General features: G+C 53.1%; 1 protein-coding gene across 2 annotated transcripts in view; it reads right to left on the reverse strand.

Moving 5' to 3' along the window:
* RIN3 (Ras and Rab interactor 3) overlaps window positions 1-21,802 on the reverse strand; it is a 184,338-nt gene that overhangs the window by 25,835 nt on the left and 136,701 nt on the right. For both annotated transcript variants that reach the window (XM_074393455.1, XM_003939845.4), the window contains 2 exons: window positions 16,944-18,437; window positions 9,505-9,813 (listed from right to left, as the gene is read on the reverse strand). In XM_074393455.1, coding sequence (XP_074249556.1) covers window positions 9,505-9,813; window positions 16,944-18,437 — 1,803 coding nt within the window. The remainder of the gene's footprint in view (window positions 1-9,504; window positions 9,814-16,943; window positions 18,438-21,802) is intronic.

Raw genomic sequence — 21,802 nt, forward strand, 5'->3', positions numbered from 1 at the left:
TTTCTTCTGTAAAAGGCCAGAAAGTAAATATGTTTGGTTTCATGGGCCACACGGTCTCTGTCCTAAATAGTCAACTCAGTCCTTAGAACATAAGCAGCCCTAGATGCTGAGTATAGGTATGGATTGTGTTCCAATAAAACTTGTTTTGCAAAATCAGGTGGTGCACCAGAGATGGCTGGGAGGGTCACAGTTTGCAGACGCTGATGGAGAGGAAAGGAGCATCTTATCAAAACTACTCCCCCTGCCCCACCCGGGCCCCCATTTGTTGACTGGGCTCTTATTGAAAGCCAGTGGCTGGTGCTGCAACCCTGGGGCAGCACGAGGCTCATCACACTGCCTTGCCCTGGCCCTCGCTCTCCATCACAATTCCCACTTAAAGTCACTTTCTTCCTCCTGGAAGTCTTCCTTGAAGACCTCCTTGACTAGGCCCAATGTCTTTGTAATGGTTCTCCCCAGTTCTGGCATTGCAGAATGGGAAAATCAATATCACACATTAATTCAGAGAGGCCTTCCCTGACCACCCAGCCCCAGGACAGCAAATTCTTCCAACACTCCCTAGACCTCCCAACCCTGCTTTATCTACCCCAGTTGCACGTTTCACCTTGGGGGATATATTTTGCATTTCTGTTTACTTGTTATTGTTTATCTCCCCCACTCGAATGTAAGTTTTACTCGGGCAGGGACCTTCTCTTGCTCAGTCTTCGTATCTGACATCTCAGTGGTGCCTGGCCTATAGCAGGTGTTTAATAAACATATTTGCTAAATGCATGAATGAATATCATTTATCACACTGCAAGATGCTTGCTTGTTTAATGCTTGTTTTTCACTTGAATTGTGAACATCCTAAAAACATGGACTGGGTGTTCCTAGGTTTCGCTCACTGTCAAAAAAATTTTGCTGAACCACCGAATGAATGAATTCACTTGATAAAAACGTACGATACCAAGAATTAGAGACCATTTAGAACAGTGGACTTCAAATCTGTGTTTGCAGAGGAAGGCTTTGGTAATGGGAACCCTATACAGAGTTGAGCTTCTCTGGCTGACTCAAGGTGGAGCAACAGGGCTGGCCTGCTCATGTCCTTTCAGCCATGACCCTCTACTGTCCCCAAGGTGGCCCCCAGCTGTCTATGGCCCCTAGAGAGTTTCCTGGAAATAGGAAACTACACTGATCTAGTCAGAACTCTCAGCTACCAGATGACAGAACTGAAGCCTGGGCAGGAGAAATGGTTGGAGGTCACTTGTAAAGTCTGTGGCTGTCATGAGATTAGAAGCCAGCCTCCTTTCTCCCACTGAGCCCCTTGAAGCCACCCTGTTTGGTTGCTTGCACTTTGCACAGAGGTTGGGTAAGTCTCAGTTCTGCTCTGAGCAACAACGTATCCCTGAGGAAATCACTCCAGTTCCCTGGGTTCCTCTTCAGAGAGTTCATCCCACAAGCCAGTCAGCTACGCAGGCTGTGGGTTCTGAGGCCTGAAGCCACGAAGTCCCACTCTGGCTTGAGAAGGGATGAGACTGCAGGCACTGCAAAACGCAGCCATGACTTGTGTCTGTCTGTTCTGAGGTCATCTCTGACCTCAGGATGCCCTGGGGAGGCAGGCTGGACAGGCCGGGGGGTCCTGGGTTTCAGCAAAGGACCCGGGTTCAAGTCTCAGGTCAACCACTCACCTACTCAGGTATGACCCTAAGCATGCTACTTAACCTCATTGAGCCTTAGTTTTCTCAGCTGTAAAATGGGGGTAATCACAGTGGCCACATCCCCTGGAGTGTCTGTGAGGATGACAAGACAGATGGAAGGTGATTAGCATGGAGTAGTAAATGCTAGACACAATTATTATGGAAGACAGGAGGGGAATGTGTCCTATAAGCCTTAGAACATGACATCTTAGGAGGCCTGCACTCCATTTGTGTTATGGGGTGAAAAAGCTCTCTTTCAGATGTCCACGACCCCGCTTCCTGTATCTGGATGTCAATCCCTAGAGCGACCTAGGAAGCCTTCCTATGCATGGATCCCTGAATGACCATATGGAGCATGACCCTCCACCCCCAACCCTCCTCCATGCAATTGGACTTATATGAGTGAGAAATACACTTCTGTTGAGTTAGAAATAGGAGGGTTTAGCCGGGCGCGGTGGCTCAAGCCTGTAATCCCAGCACTTTGGGAGGCCGAGGCGGGTGGATCACGAGGTCGAGAGATCGAGACCATCCTGGTCAACATGGTGAAACCCCGTCTCTACTAAAAATACAAAAAATCAGCTGGGCATGGTGGCACGTGCCTGTAATCCCAGCTACTCAAGAGGCTGAGGCAGGAGAAGTGCCTGAGCCCGGGAGGCGGAGGTTGCGGTGAGCCGAGATCGCGCCATTGCACTCCAGCCTGGGCAACAAGAGCGAAACTCCGTCTCAAAAAAAAAAAAAAAAAGAAATAGGAGGGTTTATCTGTTACAGCAGCAAATGTTTTCTTAACCAATTAAGTAGCAACCTATCTATCTGTAGTTATCACAAAAAGACTACAAAGAAATTCGCCAACATACTATTGATCAATTTGCAACAATAAACATGAATGACTTTGATCATCAAAAATCAGTTTAGTTTTTTTTTTTTTTTTTGCTTTTGAGACAACTCTTGCTCTGTTGCCCAGGCTAAAGTGCATTGGTGCAATCTTGACTCACTGCAACTCCCACCTCCTGGTTCAAGCGATTCTCCTGCCTCAGCCTCCTGAGTAGCTAGGGTGCCCACCACCAGGCCCAGCCAATTTTTATATTTTTAGTACAGACAGGGTTTCACCATGTTAGCCAGGATGGTCTCAATCTCCTGACCTTGTGATCCGCCTGCCTCAGTCTCCCAAAGTGCTGGGATTACAGGTGTGAGCCACTGTGCCCAGCCCAGTTTAATTTTTTTAAACACAGATTTTAAAAAACCAACAGCTTGACCTACCTCCCTGTCCTCTCTACCCCCAGTAAATGTCACAAGGCCCATTATTCCATGCCCCTGAGGTCCCCATCGAAAGCCCTCCTCCCATCCAATCCTCTGCCGCTGCCCCTGCCTGAACCAGCGGTGGACTCTTGATTTTATGGTCCCTGCCAGGGAAGTGGATGGCAAGGGACTTGGGACTCTATCATTACTCCAAGCAGCTGAAAAGGCAGCCGCTGGCTATCAGTACCCTCTGGGATGCCTCCTGCTTGGGATTCACCTTAGAAGGTTCCCGAACTGCACCCCTACCGTCTTTTTCCCCCTCCCATCTTAAGGAGGGTTCTCTGGGCTTGAATCTATTTCTCCTCAGCAGCAGGACCAGCTCTGAATGACTGGTCTTAGATATCAAAGAGGTGGGAATGACTTCTTTGTCAAAGTAATAAAAGGGATGAATCCAGCAGCTAGAAGTTCTAGCTGCTCTCACCAAGCCTCACGAAGTCCATGAAGAATCCAGTCTGCTCCTGACTCCAGGAGGGAGGGCCAGTTTATCCAAAGCCATTTGCTTCTGTGAACTCTCCAATTTGCCTAACCCAGGACTCTAAAGTTGTGATAGGAGAAAACACACTTGACCAGGATTCTGAAACTTGGGGTCTATTCCCAGGCCGGCCACTGGCATGGTGATGGAAGCACAGGCTTTGGAGTGAGGGAATTCTAGGTTTAATCCTGGCCTTATCTTTCTGGAGAAGGCAGCATGGCCGGTTAACTCAGGTCTTGTGTCTCCATGTTTACCCCTTTCCTCACTGTTTCAACAGGTCTTGCCAGTGGTCCACCCTATTTTATTCCTGTTGCAGGTGGACCATAAAGGTACCACATCAAGCTACGGTTGCCTGCATCGCTGCAGCGAGGCAGGTGGGTGAGGCATCTTCCCTGGAGGTGATGGCGCTGGGAAGACTAGAGGCAGGGCTAGGGCAGGGCAGAAGTCAGGAGTAGTGGCCAGGGAGGGCTGTTTTCTGCTTAAAGCAGTCAGTGGTGGAGGAAGTAGGTCAGAGGCAGGGTAGGCAGGACTTGGGCTGTCGTCTGCCTCTCTGTGGGGTCACTCACAGCTCCCAGGGCTCAACGAAGGGCCTGCTGGGCTGCAGACCATACCTCGGGTAGCAAGGCCATAGACTACACAGCTGCCCGATCAACCGCCAGTGGGGAAGGCCTGAGCTGAATGCCTGGGACCTCATTCTAAAATTGCTGAATGCCAAAGTCAGAACTGAAGTCAGTTGGGATCTGGCTGAGAATGCCTCACCTCAGTCTAATCATCAGGAAACATCTGACAAACACCAAATGAGGAACTTTCATTAAGAAAAGGTGGGGGCGGAGAAAAAAAACAGTATCCCTCAATTATCATTAAAAAACATCTATTATCATTCAAGACAAAGGCTGTGGAAATACAGTCACGCGATGCATAACGAAGTTTTGGTTAACGATGGACCACATATATGACGGCGGTTCCATAAGATCATAACGCAGATTTTTCCTGTACCTTTTCTACATTTAGATATGTTCAGATACACAAAACCACTGAGCTACACTTGCCTGCAGTTTTCAATACAGTCACATGCTATACAGGGTGGTAGCCTGGGGCCAACGGGCGAGACCATATAGCCCAGGGGATAGTAGGCTGTGCCATCTAGGTTTGAGTGAGTAGCTCTAAGATGTTTGCTCAACAATCAAACTGCCAAATAAATGACACATTTCTCAGACTGCATTTCCATCATTCTGCAACAGATCTGAGACATTCCAAATTAAAGGAGGTTAAAGACACATGACAAGCATATGCAACATCTAACCCTTCCGTAGATCCTGAACGTGAGGGGAAGTTCTAAAGAGGACCTTATTAAGTCACGTTACAACCTGGAATTTTAGATAAAGATCATTGTATTAATGTAAATTTATGCAATGGACAATTCTACTCTGGTTATGTAAGAGTTATGTAATGTTACATACATACATGCCACAAAATACCTAGGAAAGTGTTTAGGGGTAAAGGACCCAGATGTATGAAACTTACCTTACCCAATTCAGAAAAAAAAAAATATGTATGCAGAGAGAGAAAGAAAATGATGAAGCGGAGGAGGTAGGATGTCAACAATTCACAGAGTCTGTAGGTGTTTCAGTTTCTATGTACTATTTCTATTCTTAAGAGTTTTTGAAGTTTGAAATTATTTTCAAATGAAACGTTAAAAAAATAGAACTCTTGAAACAAAATTCCATGAAGAACCTCATGTGTAAAATAGATACAAACAGCGTTGTCTGGGGCGGAGCTGGCTTGGGACCCAGCTTGTCTTTCAAAACTTTGGTGGCCCCTGGCGTGCCTTGTGGAACCCATCTTGGAAACCACTGAGTTCAACTTCTCTATTTTTGGGAACGTGGCTGGGCGGCAGCTGTTCCTGCATCCTAACATCTAAACACTCATTCATAAATTCTGCTCCTCACAATAGCCCAGAGAGAGGCATTCCTAGCTCCATTTTAAGAATGAGAAAACCGAGGCTCAGAAACTATCTTCTTGAGCACCTAGGCTGTCCCAGCCCCTGCATAGCAACATGACAAGCATTTCAGCCTCATTTTACACACAGGGAAAGGTCCAGGGAGATTAATGTCCAAGGCTACAGCATGGAAGCTAGGGTTCAAACCCAGGACGGTGGATGAACCCCAGATCCTCTGCTTTTTGGATTTAAAGCTGGCAAATCCCAAACCCATTTGACCAGTTCCACCCAGGTGAAGATGCTAAGGCTCCGAATGGAGCAGCCCTCGCCAGTGGGGAGGGGCAGAGCTGAAATTGGGAGTCATGGTGCTTCCAGTCCAGTGCTCACCCAGTGGTAGGAGAGAAATACTCTTTCTGTTCCTTGATAAGAAACCCACTGGTTTCTCGGGGAGAACCTGGGCTGACCTTCATGGCTCAGAGTCTCCCTGCCTGGGCCTGGCTTCTGGATCCACAGGTTCCAGCCTCCCCGCTTCTCACCTGGTCAGGATGGAAAGCGACAAGCACCTGCTTCTACTCCACTCGTCCGCAGGCTGCACCGGCCACGACCCCTCCAGCAGCTCCTTTCTTTCTCCTCCCCCTCCTCAAAATTAGCCATTCCTTCCTCGAGTCCCTGCCCTCTGGTAAGCTAATAGTAAGCGAATTCATCGTTAGCAAAAATCACGGTGTTTGATTCTCAACACAAAGACAGATTCGGTCATTCCACAATATATACATACTTGAAAGCATCATGTTGGAACAGTAAATACATACAATTTTATGTCAGTTTAAAAAAGTCAGGCTGGGTGTAGTGGCGCACACCTGTAATCTCAGCACTTTGGGAGGCTGAGGCAAGCAAACTGTTTGAGCTCAGGAGTTCGAGACGAGCCTCAGCAACACGGTGAAACCCCCATCTCTACAAAAAAAATACAAAAATTAGCCAGGTGTGGTGGCACATGCCTGTAGTCCCAGCTACTCAGGAAGCTAAGGTGAGATGATTGCTTGAGCCTGGGGGGTTGTGCCACTGTCCTTAAGCCTGAGTGGCAGAATGAGATTCTGTCTAAAAAAAAAAAAAAAAAAATCACGGTGTTTTAACGTTGCTGCTCCCTTGTGGGGTTTTAAAAAGAATTCCAGGAAGCCGGGGTTTCTGGATAAACTGGGACTCCTCAAGAATGGAACTGCCTGCCCTTTCCAGCCCAAAGCTGTCTTCCTGATCATGTCTCAGGGTCTATAAAACCCTTAGCCCTGACTTTTACCACCAAGCCCAGCAAGTCCCAGGGGAAACAGTTTCCCTGATTAGAAACTCAGCATTGAAACCAGTCAATAGCTATTGTGACTAAGGGCCAGCAGCTGGGCAACATGCAAACTTCAGACTCGTCTAAACCTCAAGGCAGGTCTGCAAGGCGGTTGTGGCTGTGCCTACTGAATACAAGAGGAAACTGAGGCTGAGCACCTAAGTCATCTGAACACAGCCACAAGCTGAGAAGCGGCAGAACCGCAAAGAAGCCTGGACCTTGCTCTTCCATGTCCCCGCAGGGTCCCAGGGCCAGCCTGCCTGCTCTCCCAGGGGCTGTTCCCAGCAGAGAGTCCCCCAGGGCTCTGTCTCCTTTCTGCCTAGATCCAATCTGACGGCTGCTCCCCTGCTTGCCTCGTAGGACACGTCTCAGCCTGCTTCCTTCCCCGGCCCCTGCTGCTGCAGAGAGATCCAGGACTGCCTCTCTCTGAGAAGGCTCGAGAAGGCCCTGCTTGTTCTCGGACACCCTTTGCCATGCCACAAGAGGGTCTTAACCCTCCATCTCATGTTGCCTGGCAGGGCATACTTGACTCTTTCCCTGGGTCCCAGCCCTCTGGGGCTGACCAGGTCAAATTTGCCAAGAGCTCTGGCTCTGCAGGCTGCCTGCTGGCCCCCACCTACTTCTTTGGGGATTTTCCTGGAGGTTACTCAGTTGAGGAGTTCACATCCTGGCCCTGTTCTCTGAGCTCCAGGCTCCACAAGACACCCGACCTCTGAGCCTCATGTCCACTCTGTGAAAACAAACACATCATTACATTCTGGTTGTACTACAACTCTCTCTCTTCCCATCAATCTCCAACATCGGGCTGACTGAAGGGTTAATATGGAATTCGCCTCGGTATGGGTATGGTGTCTGCTTTCAGGGCGCACAATTCTAACACATGGTTGCGGGACACAAATCAGTTTGACACAAAAATGGACTCCAATTTGGAATTGTGAACCGTACCAGATTGAAGAGGAAAGGTTTCTCGGGTGAGGGGTCTGGCACCATACCCCCATCACACCCCACAATTGCTTTCCGTTGGTCAATGGCCAAACTGGCCTGCCCTTCTCTAGGGGAGATGAAGAGACTCGTCCCCTAACACAGCCGCGTGTGTTGAGCCTGCCGGGTGCTGTGCATGGAGGCCATCATTTTACATGCATTGCTTCTAATACTCACAGGTGACTGAGTATGGCTTCCGAACCATTAGGGGTCTTAGGGACCCTCTCTGTAAAGCAGCTTCCTCAGGTGAGGAAATTGGGCTCTAAGGAGTTAAGTAAATCATTCGAGGTGAAACAGGTAGTAAGTGACGGATCAGGAATTTGAACCCACGTCTGTGAGTCTACAGAGGTGGCTATCCATCCACTCTCTGTTACCATGGCAGCCGTGTCCAGGTACACGGTTTGCTCACTGCACAAGGGCATCAGCTGAAGGGATGAATCCTGCCAGCATTCTCTTCATTGAGCTGTGCCCCAGCGCCCAGTGATGCCTGCTCTTGTTTGCCTGGGGGACTGCAGACAAAAGTCAAATGATTGCAAATGGTCCCACGGATTCCCCTCCCCACATCCACACCCTTTACAATGTGCCTTTGTATTCTGTCCATCAAGAGGGGAAATGTTCCTCACTCCTGGAGTCTGGGATGGTCTTGTGCCTAAACAAGTCAATGAAAAGTGTGAGAGTGACTTCACACAAGTTCAGGGCCCAGCCTCAATGGGCCTTGCAGGCTTTGTTTGTTCTCTTGGGTCCAGCTACTGCCATGGGCACATGCCTGTGCTAATCTGCTGGAGGATGAGAAACTTGTGGCTCAGTCATCCCCATCCTAGAACAGCCAACAGCTAATCAACCACCCAGCATGCAGGCAAGGCCATCCCGGACCAGCCAACAGCCAACCAATGACCCAGCATGTAGGCAAGGCCATCCCAGACCAGCCAAGAGCCAACCACCCACCCAGCATGTGAGCAAGGCCATCCCAGACTAGCTGGCCTCCAACTGACCCACCTCTGACCACAGACCCATAAGTAAGCTCCCTCAAGCTCAGGCACAGCTGATCAAGATCAGATAGTGGTCCATGCCCCGTGGACTTAGGAGTCAAGTCAATGCTAATTGTTTAGGGCACCTGTTAGGGGTTGAATTTTGTCCCCTCAAAATTTATATGTTTAAGTCTTAACCCTCAGTACCTAAGACTGTGACCTTATTTGGAAATGGAGTCATTGTGGCTGTAATGAGCTGAGATGAAGTCATACTGGAGAAGGGTGAGCCCCTAATCCAAAGTGACTGGCATTCTTACGGAAAGAGGAAATTGGAACACAGAGGCACACACAGGAAGCACACCACATGAAGATCAGAGTTCTGCGGCCACAAGCCAAGGAGCTACCAGAAGCTCGGAGGGAACAGAACCTTCCCTAGCATCTTCAGAAGGAGCCCAGCCTTGCCTGCACCTTGATCTTGAACCTTCCAGCCTCCAAAACTGAGACAATACACTTCTACTGGTTAAGCCACTCAGCTTGTGGTATTGTTTCAGAAGCCCTAGGAAACTAACACCCTGCTTTTCCTAATTCACACAAAGTTAAGGTATGGGCTGGCTTCCTCACTTGCCTCCAGGGCAGCTGCCGATCATGGCTCTCCTCCCAGTCCCCAAGTAACTCTAAGAGGGCCCAGGAACTGCACCCCCACCCACCCCTAGTTCCTCCCCAAGGTTGATCTGAATCTGGGGAGTCTGCGGCTTTCCAAGAGCTCTGGAGTCCCTGTCAGGGAGGGGTCATGGACCCATACAAAGAGAGCTCCTCGTCCAGACCCCTCCAGGCTGCCCACTGACCTGGGTTGCCGAGGGCCATGGAGTCGTAGATGAGTTTGCAGGTCTTGAGCAGGATGGAGATCTTCTTCTCGGGCGAGTAGGCCTTGTGCATGCTGGCGAACTTCTGCAGGATCTTCTCCATGACGGGCACCTCTGGCACGCTGGTGGTCACACCGAGGTCGGTGGTGGTGGTGGCCAGGATCACGAGCTGGTTCTCCTTGAGCTGCTGCAGCGAGCCGTCCTTGCTGTGGAGCTCATGCAGGCGTGAGTTGATGGCTTCCTTCAGGGGCTTCAGGACACATTTGTACAAGGCGGACTCTACAATTGCTTCTGCAGGTGAACAAGAGAGCAAGGGTGAGGAAACCAGAAGCAGGGATCCTGCCACCTGGTTCTGCTGCCTAGAAGCACAGCATCCCCATCCCCTGGTCCCTGGAAGGACATTCACAGCCCCAGCAGTTACACCCTGTGGTTCCGACACACGAGAGAGCGTAGTATATTCAACAGAAAGCCACACTGCAGAGGCACTGGCACAGGAGCCCCTGGGGACTAATGCTAACTGCTCATTGTATCCTGATGCTTTTCACAGGGCGTAGCAGAGAGCAAACTCTCACAGGGATGCCTATGAGTACATAACTTCAGAGGGTGCTATTTATACTGGAGTTGCGCAGTACACAACCTGGGCAGCTGTGAGCTCATGGCCTGAATGCCCGATAAATGACTGGTGGAATTATTCTTGATATCTCCCTTCCAATTCCCAAACCCACTTGACGCTAGTCTCAAAAATACAGTATATCCATAACCTGACTTCTTTTTTTTTTTTTTTTTTTTTGAGACGGAGTTTTGCTCTTGTTACCCAGGCTGGAGTGCAATGGCGCGATCTCGGCTCACCGCAACCTCCGTCTCCTGGGTTCAGGCAATTCTCCTGCCTCAGCCTCCTGAGTAGCTGGGACTACAGGCACGTGCCACCATGCCCAGATAATTTTTTTGTATTTTTAGTAGAGACGGAGTTTCACCATGTTGACCAGGATGGTCTCGATCTTTTTTTTTTTTTTTTTTTTTTTTTTTTCTGTGAGACAGAGTTTCACTCTGGTTTCCCAGGTTGGAGTCCAATGGCGCGACCTCGGCTCACTGCAACCTCTGCCTCCTGGGTTCAGGCAATTCTCCTGCCTCAGCAGCTGGAATTACAGGCACGCGCCACCATGCCCAGCTAATTTTTTGTATTTTTAGTAGAGACGGGGTTTCACCATGTTGACTAGGATGGTCTCGATCTCTTGACCTTGTGATCTACCCGCCTTGGCCTCCCAAAGTGCTGGGATTACAGGCTTGAGCCACCGCGCCCGGCCCTTTTTTTTTTTTTTTTTTTTTTTTTTTTTTTTTGAGACAGAGTCTCCATCTTTCTCCAGGCTAGAGGGCAGTGGCGCAATCTCAGCTCACTGCAGCCTCTGCCTCCCTGGTTCAAGCGATTCTCCTGCCTCAGCCTCCACAGTAGCTGGGACTACAGGCACGTGCCACTAAGCAGAGCTAATTTTTGTATTTTTAGTAGAGATAGGGTTTCCCCATGTTGGCCAGGATGATCTTGATTTCTTGACCTTGTGATCCACCCGCCTCAGCCTCCCAAAGTGCCGGGATTACAGGCGTGAGCCACCGTGCCAGGCCCGGAACCTGACTTTTTATCACTTTCATGGGTACTACCTTGACCTGGGTTGGTCAGGCTAACGCCATCATCTCTTGCCTGGGTTATGTCAGTCGGCTTTTGCCCTGGCCCTTAGGGTCCCTTCTCAACACAGCAGTGGGTGTTGTCCTGTTACGACATCTTTGATCACGACACTCTTCTGTTTGGAAACCTCCAGAGGCCCCCATCTCCCATGCAAGCAGATCAAAGCCAAAGCCTCGCCATGGCCTGCGAGGCCCTGCTGTGATCCAGCCCTGTGGCGGCGCACTCATTGCTTTGCTTGCTCCCCGTACTCAGCCTGTTCCACCAACTGCCAGGCCTGCTCCTGCCCCAGGGCCTTTGCTCCTGCAGTTCGCTTTGCGTGGCACAGTGGCCTCGCAGCTGTCCACACGGCTGGTTCCTTCACTGTTTGAATGCCGTCCTATCTCACAGGCAGTCAGATCGCTCTTGGAGCAGGAGTTGGTGCTCCGCTCTCGTAGCTGCTCTGAGGCGTATGTGCTCTGATCCCCACTCTGAAGATGGACCAACTTAGGGTCTCATGGGGTGGGTGGGGGCTGAACGAGGACTTGAACTCATGTCTACCTGACACCAAGGCACGCTCAGCTGCTTTGGGTGACTGTAGGAACATATTCTTAGGAAGTTGTTTTGGCTCTGCTCTGTCTCCAGGGGATGGGTCTTGGCTATGGGCCCAGTAAGGGGAGGTCCCAAGTCCTGTTCCTGGAGGGAGACACCTGGGCTGCCCCAGACCTGGGAGAGGGAGGGACTCATGTTCCCCAGGGTTGGGTCTCAACAGACCACTGATTCCCCGTGGCTAACCCATGGCCATCCTGGTCCCTTGCTGCTGCCTCCCTCTTCCCCTTCAGCAGAACACAGGGCTGCCCTCACCTCCCTCAGCCCGCTCCTGACCCTCCTTCCACACTCACTTCCCGACCTCATTGTCCTTGGAGCCTCCACATGTAGAGATGGGAGCAGACGGAGTTGACCTGGGAGCAGGGCCTTGCACTTCCCCACTGTCCTGGGCTTCTGCATGACCTTGGCCAAGTCCCTTCCCCTCCCAGGGCCTGTTTCCTGAACTGCAAAATGAGAGGGCTGTGCCCATGCCCTCCTGGGCCCTTCACATCTCAGAGCTGCAGGTTCTCTTCCTGGCACCGCCTATCCCTCAGGTGATGGGACCAGGCCCTGAGCAGCCACATGCTAGGACTGTTTTGCTCCAACTGTTTCTTGTGACATGTCTCCCTAATAAAACCAGAAGCATCCTAAGCATGGAGTTCTGTCAGCCCTTTTTTTTTTCTCTCTCTCTCTCTCTTTCTTTCTTTTTTTTTTTTTTTTTTTAAGATAGAGTCTTGTTCTGTTGCCCAGGCTGGAGTGCGATGGTGTGATCTTGGCTCACTGCAACCTCTACCTCCCCGGTTCAAGTGATTCTCGTGCCTCAGTTTCCTGAGTAGCTGGGATTACAGGCACCCACCACCATGCCCAGTTCCTTTTGGTATTTTTTTGTAGAGATGGGGTTTTGCCATGTTGGCCAGGCTGGTCTCGAACTCCTGACCGCAAGTGATCCGCCCTCCTCAGCATCCCAAAGTGTTGGGATTACAGGCGTGAGCCACCATACCCAGCCCTGTCCGGCCTTTCATGTGGTTTAAGTTCCTCCACCATCTGACTGGTCACCTGGGCAGAGCTCAGAAGGAAGAGGCAGAGGCAGAGCACTCAGCTCATGGAAAAGGCTGGGCTGCGTGGGTCTGAAGCCCAGTGCTGCTACCAGCTCTGTCCTCATGGCTAGGTCACCAAACCTCTCTGAGCTGTGGCTTCTTAGACGCAATAGTAGCTAAGCCCATCGGGTCTGGTTTTCAGTCATAAGGCTGGCACGTGCAGTGTCTGGAATGACACTGTTGCTGTGGAGCTGACCTTGTTCCCACCCTCTGGAGGGCCCAAAAAATCTCTGCAGCTCCAGCCCTCCCTGTCCTTGGTGGCTCAGCTCAGCTGCCACCTCCCGCTGCCTGGAAACCTCTCTGGCCCACACATTAGTGCCACGACAGACACTGGTGACACTCTGCCACATCACCTGCCAGGACAGACTCCAAGTCTAGCACCTCTTGGCATCTGACGCCCAAGGCAGAATTGGCCTTAACAGGACCCATGGTGTATCTCCATCCTGCCAGCCGGCTGCCCTGAGGCTGGAGTCACTCCTGCTGTTTCCAGCAGAGGTCCAGCTTGGCTCTACCTCCTTTGCTCTGCTGAAGGCCACGGGGTGCTAGCTTTGCTCCACCCCAGCCTCCTGAGCAGTCCCCATTTCAATCCCTCTGCTCTGCCCTCCACACACACCCTGTGGGGGCTCCATCATCTCTGGGCCAAATTCTCAGGCTGACTTTCACTGCCTGTGTGAATGGCCTGTGACCCTCCAGCCTCATTCCCCACCTCTCTGCCTTTGTCCATGTTGTTTGTCATCCCTTTCCAGAAGAAAAGTCCTTCCACCACCCTTTCCATGGCTCAGCACCCCTGACTCCTCCCTCGGGCCTCAGCTCTTACACTCCCCCAACACTGGAAGGCAGGGCTGACCACAGCCTCCTCTGGGCCACTTTGAGTTTTCCATGTCCTTCCATGTCCTCCCATGTCCTTCCATGCCCTCCTGGTCTACATGGTGCCTGGGGCTCAGTCCTCAGACCCAGATGATCTCATCCAGTCTCATGGCTCCTTTTGTGCTAACCCTTCCCAGACCTAGCTCTCTTTAGCCCCAGAACTGCAGACTCAGCCCTCCATGGCCCGCGCAACCTCCCCACCTTGTGTCTAATAAGCATCTCCACTGTCACATGTCCCAAACCAAGCTCCTCAACTCGTCCCCAGTGCCTGCCCCAGAACGGACGCTGTCCTCCCAGGAACAACACTGATTGGACACATCTTACCTCCCCTCTCCCACTCCCACATCCAGGCTCCAGCCAGTCCTGCGGCTCCAGCATCACCACAGACCCAGAACCCAACCACGTCTCCCCGTCTGTGCTGCCTCCGGCCTGGTCCCAGCCACCTTCACTGCGCACTTCAGCTGTGACAGCAGTGGCCTCACGCTGAGTCTGAGTCTCTCTGCTCCCACTTGGCATCATGGCCAGAGTGATGCTGTTCACATGGGAGTGAGATCACGCACCCTCAGACGTGAACCCTGCATGACTCCATCTCACGTACAGGGAAAGCCAGGTCTACGGAGAGGCTCACAAGGTCCTAGGGGGTCCTGCTCCCAACAGCCTCCTGACCTCACTCCCATCCACATGCCCTCACTTATTACACGTCATAGTTCTGCCTTCCTTCCTTCCTTCCTTCCTTCTTCTTTCCTCCTGCCCTCCCTTCCTCCCTCCTTCTCTCTCTCCTTCCCTTCCTCCTTCTTGCCCTCCCTCTTTCCTTCCCTCTTTTTCTCCCTTCTCTTTCTTTCTTTCAATGGAGTCTTGCTCTGTTGCCCAGGTTGGAGTGCAGTGGCACAATCTTGGCTCACTGCAACCTCTGCCTCCAGGGTTCAAGCAGTTCTCCTGTCTCAGCCACCTGAGTAGCTGGGACTACAAGTGCACGCCACCATACCCAGCTGATTTTTGTATTTGTGTTTTTTTAATTTAATTTTTATTTTTTTTGAGGCAAAGTCGCGTTCTGTCGCCCAGGCTGGAGTTCAGAGGCACAATCTGGGCTCACTGGAACGTTCGCCTCCCAGGTTCCAGCGATTCTACAGCCTTAGCCTCCTAAGTAGCTGGGATTACAGGTGTGTGCCACCACACCCAGCTAATTTTTGTATTTTTGTATTTTTTTTTTTTTTTTTTTGAGACAGAGTTTCGCTCTTGTTGCCCAGGCTGGAGTGCAATGGCACGATCTCGGCTCACCGCAACCTCCGCCTCCTGGGTTCAGGCAATTCTCCTGCCTCAGCCTCCTGAGTGTTACCCAGGCTGGAGTGCAATGGCGCGATCTCGGCTCACTGCAACCTCCACCTCCTGGGTTCAGGCAATTCTCCTGCCTCAGCCTCCTGAGTAGCTGGGATTACAGGCACGCACCACCATGCCCAGCTAATTTTTTGTATTTTTAGTAGAGATGGGGTTTCACCATGTTAACCAGGATGGTCTTGATCTCTTGACCTTGTGATCCGCCTGCCTTAGCCTCCCAAAGTGCTGGGATTACAGGCTTGAGCCACCGCGCCTGGCAATTTTTGTATTTTTAGTAGATACACGGTTTCACCATGTTGGCCATGCTGGTTTCAAACTCCTGACCTCAGGTGATTTGTCTGCCTCGGCCTCCCAAAGTGCTGGGATTACAGGTGTGAGCCACTGCACCCAGCCCTACTCATGCTTCTTGCTGCCTGCCTGTCACCCCTGCTAGACTGTAAGCTCCCCGCAGGCAGGAACCTTTGAGTGAGCTGCTCACCTCTGTCTCTAGATCTGAGCCAGCACCTGATGCAGTTGGGTACCCAATAACTCTTTGTCGACTATCTGCTTACAGGGGCCTGGGCAGACACACACACAGCACTGGCCTCGGGTCTCAAATCCCACCACCCTTCGCCATGCCTGAAATGCCACCATTAATCTTGTGGCCTGGCAAACCTATCAGTTTTCAGGAGTCTGCTAGCAAAATCCAGAAGCCCCAGAAAGGAACACGCAAAGCTCCTTTTCTAAGAAACATTCACTATGAATCTGCTGTGCTCAGAGCCCCACGTGTCCCCTACTGTGCCCGGCACAGACTTTCATGACCGGGTGGGGAAGGAGAGGTTTAGGGATGCCAGGGGATTATTTACCAACTAGCTCAGAAGCAGCTAAGTGTTTAGCAACCACCTTGGCCAAGCAGTTCGAGCTGACAAAATGTATTTTTTTTTTTTTTTCCGTTTTGAGACAGGGTTTCGCTTTGTCACCCAGACTGGAGTGCAGTGGTGGGATGCTGGCTCTTTGCAGTCTCGGCCTCCTGGCTCAAGCAGTCCTCCTGCCTCAGACTCCCAAATAGATGGGACGACAGGCGAGTGCCTCCTCGCCTGGCTAAATGTTGTATCTTTTGTAAAGACAGGATTTTGCCATGTTGCCCAGGTTGGTCTTGAACTCCTGGGCTCAGGCGATCCTCCTGCCTTGGCCTCCCAGAGTGCTCTGACTATAGGCTTGAGCCACTGCGCCTGGTTTGAATATTTTTAATATATATAGGTGTGTGGTTGATCACAACTACTTCTCACAGGGAACCACCATCATAAAAAGCTTTGATCATTATTGGACTCGAGGCTGGTGAGGGTGGGGAAGGCTGGGGTTACTTTAGAAGGAGTGGTCAGAGGAATGGGCTCTTTTGGGCTGGTTCCCTGAAAGCAGAGCCTGAAAGTGGGATCTGGGTGCATGCGATTTCACGGCGGAGGTACTCAGAAGACAGGGCGTGAGAGCAGTGGGGAGCTGCAGAGCAAGCCTGAGTAAGGAGGAACTGTCCGCCTCAGCCGGATCTCACCGGGCCCTGGGGCATAAACTGCATCACACAGTGGTCCTGCTTGAGGCAAAGGGGCCAGTCTCTGTTCCCCCATGGCAGGCAGTAATGGGCAGTGGGCCCCTGGGGGTGGAAGACAGGGTGCAGATAATATAGATCCTATTCGGCCAAGGTCAATTCTCTAGGAAAGGGGGGAGCCGTGCACCATTACCAGCCTACTTTGCAGCAGCCGGAGAAAGGTGCTGGTGCCCAGGAAAGGGGATGGGGGTTGGGCACCAACAGTGTCTGCTGCATAGGCCTTTCTTGTCCTAAGGGTTCCTGAGTCTATGAGCCCCACCGCCCTCTCCTCCCTGCCACCTCCTCCCAGGGCACTGACCGAGCTCCTCCTCGGAGTGCAGGGCAGGGTCCACCAGGACCTTGAGCTCGGTGCTCTGCAGCAGGTAGCTCTTGAGCTGGGTCATCATGGTGCGGATCTCCTGCAGCATCTCCGTGCTGGAGGTCTGGCGTGCCATCATCTCCAGGCTGTACACCTTGTAGTCCTGCACCAGGCTGCCAAAGTACGAGGCCTTGTCCTGCGCCAGCTCTACCACCTTCTTGTACAGCTTGCGGTTGTTGGAGAGGAAAGCGTGGAACATGCTGCTGAAACTGGCGAAGCTCAGCCGGTGCCGCGCCTTTCCCAGGATCATGGAGGGCTTCTTCTTCACGCTGGGGCTGCTGAACTGCTCCAGCTCCTCCTCTGTGCTGCTGGTCGAGTAGGAGTCCTGGTCAGCGGCCGTGGTAGGCAACCCCAAGCTGTCTGAGAGGGAGGCCAGGGAGCCCTTGAACTCTGGAGAGCTCTGGGCATGGGTGGCAGCCGGGGCCTGGGGGTGCTGAGTCCCAGCCTGGGGGGCAGGGCTTTGGCCATCTCTGGGTGGACCCGGCATGGTTGTCTCCAAGGCGATCTCCTGTGTGCAGAGCTCGGCGCTCTCTAAGGGAGCTGGGAGGGCTGAGGCCAGTTGTCGAGAGATCCGTTTTTTCCTGGGCGGTGGGACTGGGGGTTGTTTGGCCTTCCTGGGTAGCTCCGGCATGCTGTCGGGATCGCTGGCTTTCACCTCTGTTTCCTGGCCTTGCTCTGTGCTCCCCTGGGGCGTGTCCTCCCGGCTGTCTGAGGTCCCTTGGGGAGGCAGGCTGAGCTGGACCCCCTCTGCCGCCATCCCTGCACTTTGGTCTTCTGAGGACACCCTCTCGGAAATGCGTCGTCTGGGAGGGGCAGTGGGAAGGTTCTTCTTCGCTGGCAGTGGTGGGGCAGGGGCTTGCTGCAAGGGGCTGGAGGCTGCCCCTGGCTTCATGGCTTCCTCCCTGACATGGCACAGGCCTGCGGTGGGGCGTGGGAGTCTCTCGCAGGCTGTCATGGGTGGCTGGCTTGGATGATCTGGGGGACCTGGGGCATGGGGTGTGACGTGGGGGGCAGGCACGGGGAGAGAGCTGGGCAAAGGAGAGGCAGGGGTGGGGGCAGGAGCAGGAAGCAGAGGGGGCTGGGCTGGGCTGGAGGGCTGCAGGGGCAGCGCTGGGGGAGGGGGCGGTGGGCGGCGTGGGGCCCACCTGGAGGTGGGCGAGGTAGCATCAGACGTGAGTGGCAAGGGGTGTGCAGGGCAGTTTCCAAGAGGTGGCTGGTCAGTGGGCAGGGCACCGCTGTAGTCCTCGATGAAAATAGGATTCACAAACCACAGGCGGTCATTTCCTACGGCCAGCTCGATTTCACAGGCACAGTTTGCATCATGGGCTGTGGGCCTGAGGCTGGAGACTGGGGGCGATCCGGGTGCGCGGTCTCTTGGGGGCTCTCCCGACTTCCCTCTTTCTCGTGGAGGATTCAGCGAGGAGTCCCAGAAGCCTGTGGAAGCAAGAAAGGGGCAGGTGGTCAGTGTAGACCAGGCACCAGGGTTGCTGCGGTGGGCAGTGTCTACGGGTGGGGTGGGGCAAGGCCGTGAGAGGGCTGTTCAAGGTATTTGCTTCACTACTCGGAGGGTTGTTTTCCCCTCTTGGACGCTTTTAAACCTCTCCCACCACTTCCTGCCTCGAGAGGGGAAGCCCCGCTGGGTCCTCCCCAGCAGTGTGGGGCAGGGCTGGGCTGGGGGTGGTGTGACAGGCTCAGCTTCAGTTCTCTTCCTTGGTCTGAGAGCCCACCTCAGAGGGCACTGATGACACAGGGTGGGGGTGACAACACTGTGCTCTGGAGCCGTGGGGAAGGCATGCTGAGGACACAGGACAGAGGGCCTGGAGTTCCTCAGCCAACCAGCTGGGTGCTCTGGGGCGGGTGGCCTGATCCTCCCAGGCCTCAGTCTAGCCATCCCTAAAATGGGGTCACAACAGTACGCACATCCCAGGCGTGCGAGGAGGAAGGAACTTTCGTCCTTTTTTGGCCTCCATGGTCATTACATGCGGGAAGAACGAGCCTATGGATTGTGGCCAGCGAGATCAGACCTGGCTGTCCAAGTAGGGAGCACCCACCCACCACAAAGTGATTCTGACTCCAGCCAATCTCTAGATTAAAAGAAGAAGCTGGTCCTCTGCCCCAATCAGGGGAAGCCAAGGCTCCTGCATCACGGAGCTGCATTGCAGTGCGTGCCTCTCTACCAACCCAGTCCCTGGGGCTCAGCCATGGCTGTGGCCACCAAAGCAGGCTAGGGACAGGTATTTTTGATCGGTGAGGACCACACCCTGCCAAGCATCTGACGGAGGCTCAGGACCCTCCAAAAAGGGCACAGGGATGCCACATTTCGGGAACAATTGCTGTCGGCACACAGCCCACCCTGCGCTCACTCGAGCTTCCTCCTGAGAGGAACGTGGGTCCCAGGCCTTGTTCAGCCTGCTAGGTTGGGAGCTGGACAGGGGATTACCCAGGCAGGTGCAGTGTTCCTTGTGAATTGGTGGGCCAGCCTTTCACCCAGGGCTCTTTACTCCCGGGAGGAATGCACCCTTAAGAAAACTATGAAAACTGACATGGAGGATAATCAGAGGAGCAAACGTTCATGACGTTCTTGCCATGGGTGAGCCGGCAGGCTAACTTGCTTTACCTGGGTTATCTCACCCGCCCGATCACAGGCCTTACCCCCAGTTCACGGATGAGGGTAAGAGGCTCAGAAACATGAAAGCACTCGCCCCCGGTCACTGGGTTGGGGAGTGAGGTGCGGGGATCTGGCCAGGTCGGGCTGGTTCTGCGCCTGCGCCCTGTGCGTTGAGCCTGCATGTTAGGCAGACTTCCTTCACAGGAACTTGCGCCACTTCCCATGTCGGTTGCTCTCCCGGCATCGGTGAGGAGCAGGGAGGCTTGCAGCGCAGAACTGAGGATGTGGCAACAACACAACAGGCTCTTGATGTTGCAAGGAGACCTCACAAGGCCTGGAGCAGCCGAGCACGTGCTCGCTCTAAGAGGCGGGCACTATCAAGGATATAGGCATTTGCCATCTTGCTGGCCAGGGGTCACCAATGCAATCAGGGCAAGCAAGTGCCTTCCCAGGACAAAGGGACTGAAGAAACAGAATGGAAGTGAGCTGCGGCCCACCAGCTGTGTGCGTCTCTCTGAGGTGCAACCCCCAGCCCTGTCCTGGGCAGATACCCTCTGCCTGGCCACCTGAATATCATGGCCAGTGGAGAGATGCCTGCTGTCATCACGTTAACAAGCATGACAACCTTTCCTGTGACTCTTTCCAATGTGCAAAGCTCTGTGCCCATCACCATCACCGAGGTCACAGTACCCACAGCGGCCTCTCCCAGGGCCTGGACGAGCTGCTCTTCATGACTTTCTTGGGCAGCTCCTGGCTTCTCCATGAATGTCTCACTCTCCCAGGCACCTTGCCTTGAGTACATACATGTTTTAGCCTCTGGAGTGTTTGAAGCACTGTGCCCATGTCTACACAGGCCCAACAAAGTTGGCCCCTTGGGAGTTTTCCTGGCAAGGAGAAGCAAGCAGCTGGGCTGACCCCATGGTAATGGAGCAGCAGCCCTATGTGTGAGCTGAGACCCCTGGTGCCCACCTCCAGACTCTTTCTGTGGGCAAAGATGTTGTCATGGGGTAGATAACATACAGAACTGCCCATTGGTGCCAGGATACCCCACAACTGCCCCCCCGCCCCAGATCAGGGCTATAGTGGTCCCCTCTGCTCCATTCTCCTCCTGCGGTCCTAGGCTGGGCGCACGGCAGGCCCTAGGTGGCTCTCTGTTGAGAATCACTTTCAGTCCCTTAGCCTGGCATTCAAGGCTGCAGGACCTGGTCCCCGCACATCTTTTCTGGCACCATCTGCCGAGTCTTCACCCCATACCATCTGCCGTTCACTTCTTCCTCAACGTGCCACATGTGGCCCCACCACTGGGTCTTGGCCGATGCTAACCTCTGTATGGAATTATTTTCCCTCCCTCTCCACCTGGCAAATGCTTACTCAACTTTCAAGGCTCAGGCCGAATGCAACCTGTCTGGCGGCGCCTCCCTGATGTGCTCGGGCCTCGCCCACCGCGCCTGTGTTCCTGTAGTCTGGTGTGTCTATGACGGCAGTGAGCATCACTGGGACTCAAATTCTCCGGTTTTGCCTGACTTTCCCACCAGACTCAGAGCTTCCAGAAGGCAGTCAAATGCTTCAGCTATCTGAGTATCCCCAGCACCTAAGCCTGCTTGGCCCAGAGCAGGGGCCCTGGGTCAGCCTCTTGGCACCCATGAGTAGATCAGCTTAGCCGGGCGGAGAGTCAGGCCTCTGAGGAAGGGGACACAGTCAAGTTTAGTTTTAAAGGCAAGATGGGACAACCTGAACCATGGGAGGATGTATAAAGACAAGACAGTGAGAGGAGGGGTCAGGAAGGAGGGCAGAGGAGCCGTAGGCGGATGGAGCACCAGCTGGGCAGCCTGCCACGGGACAGGATGGGTCCATGAGGCACAGAACCCAAGGGCACATTTCCCATTGCTCAGGTGTGGATTTTGGTAGGAACAGAACAGACATAGGTTCAGGGAAGTAGGCCCCAGGCCTGGGTAACTAAGAACAGCTTCCCTGCCTTAAGACAGGCCTGGGGTTTGCACCCTGGCAGGACAAAGGTCTCAAAGCCAATGCCACTCCGAGGAGTGGGGGAAGCCAGGAGCTAAAGGGCTGTGTCCAGGGTCTTGGAGCCTGTTTGGGAACCACAGTGGCATTGCAGGGCTTTATGCTCCAGAAAAAGGGAAGTGGGTAACTTTCTCTGCAGCCTGCCAAACGCCAAGGCCAGAGGAGAAGC

This window comes from Saimiri boliviensis, chromosome 2 (assembly GCF_048565385.1).
Source record: "Saimiri boliviensis isolate mSaiBol1 chromosome 2, mSaiBol1.pri, whole genome shotgun sequence".
In the NCBI taxonomy this organism is placed as follows: domain Eukaryota; kingdom Metazoa; phylum Chordata; class Mammalia; order Primates; family Cebidae; genus Saimiri; species Saimiri boliviensis.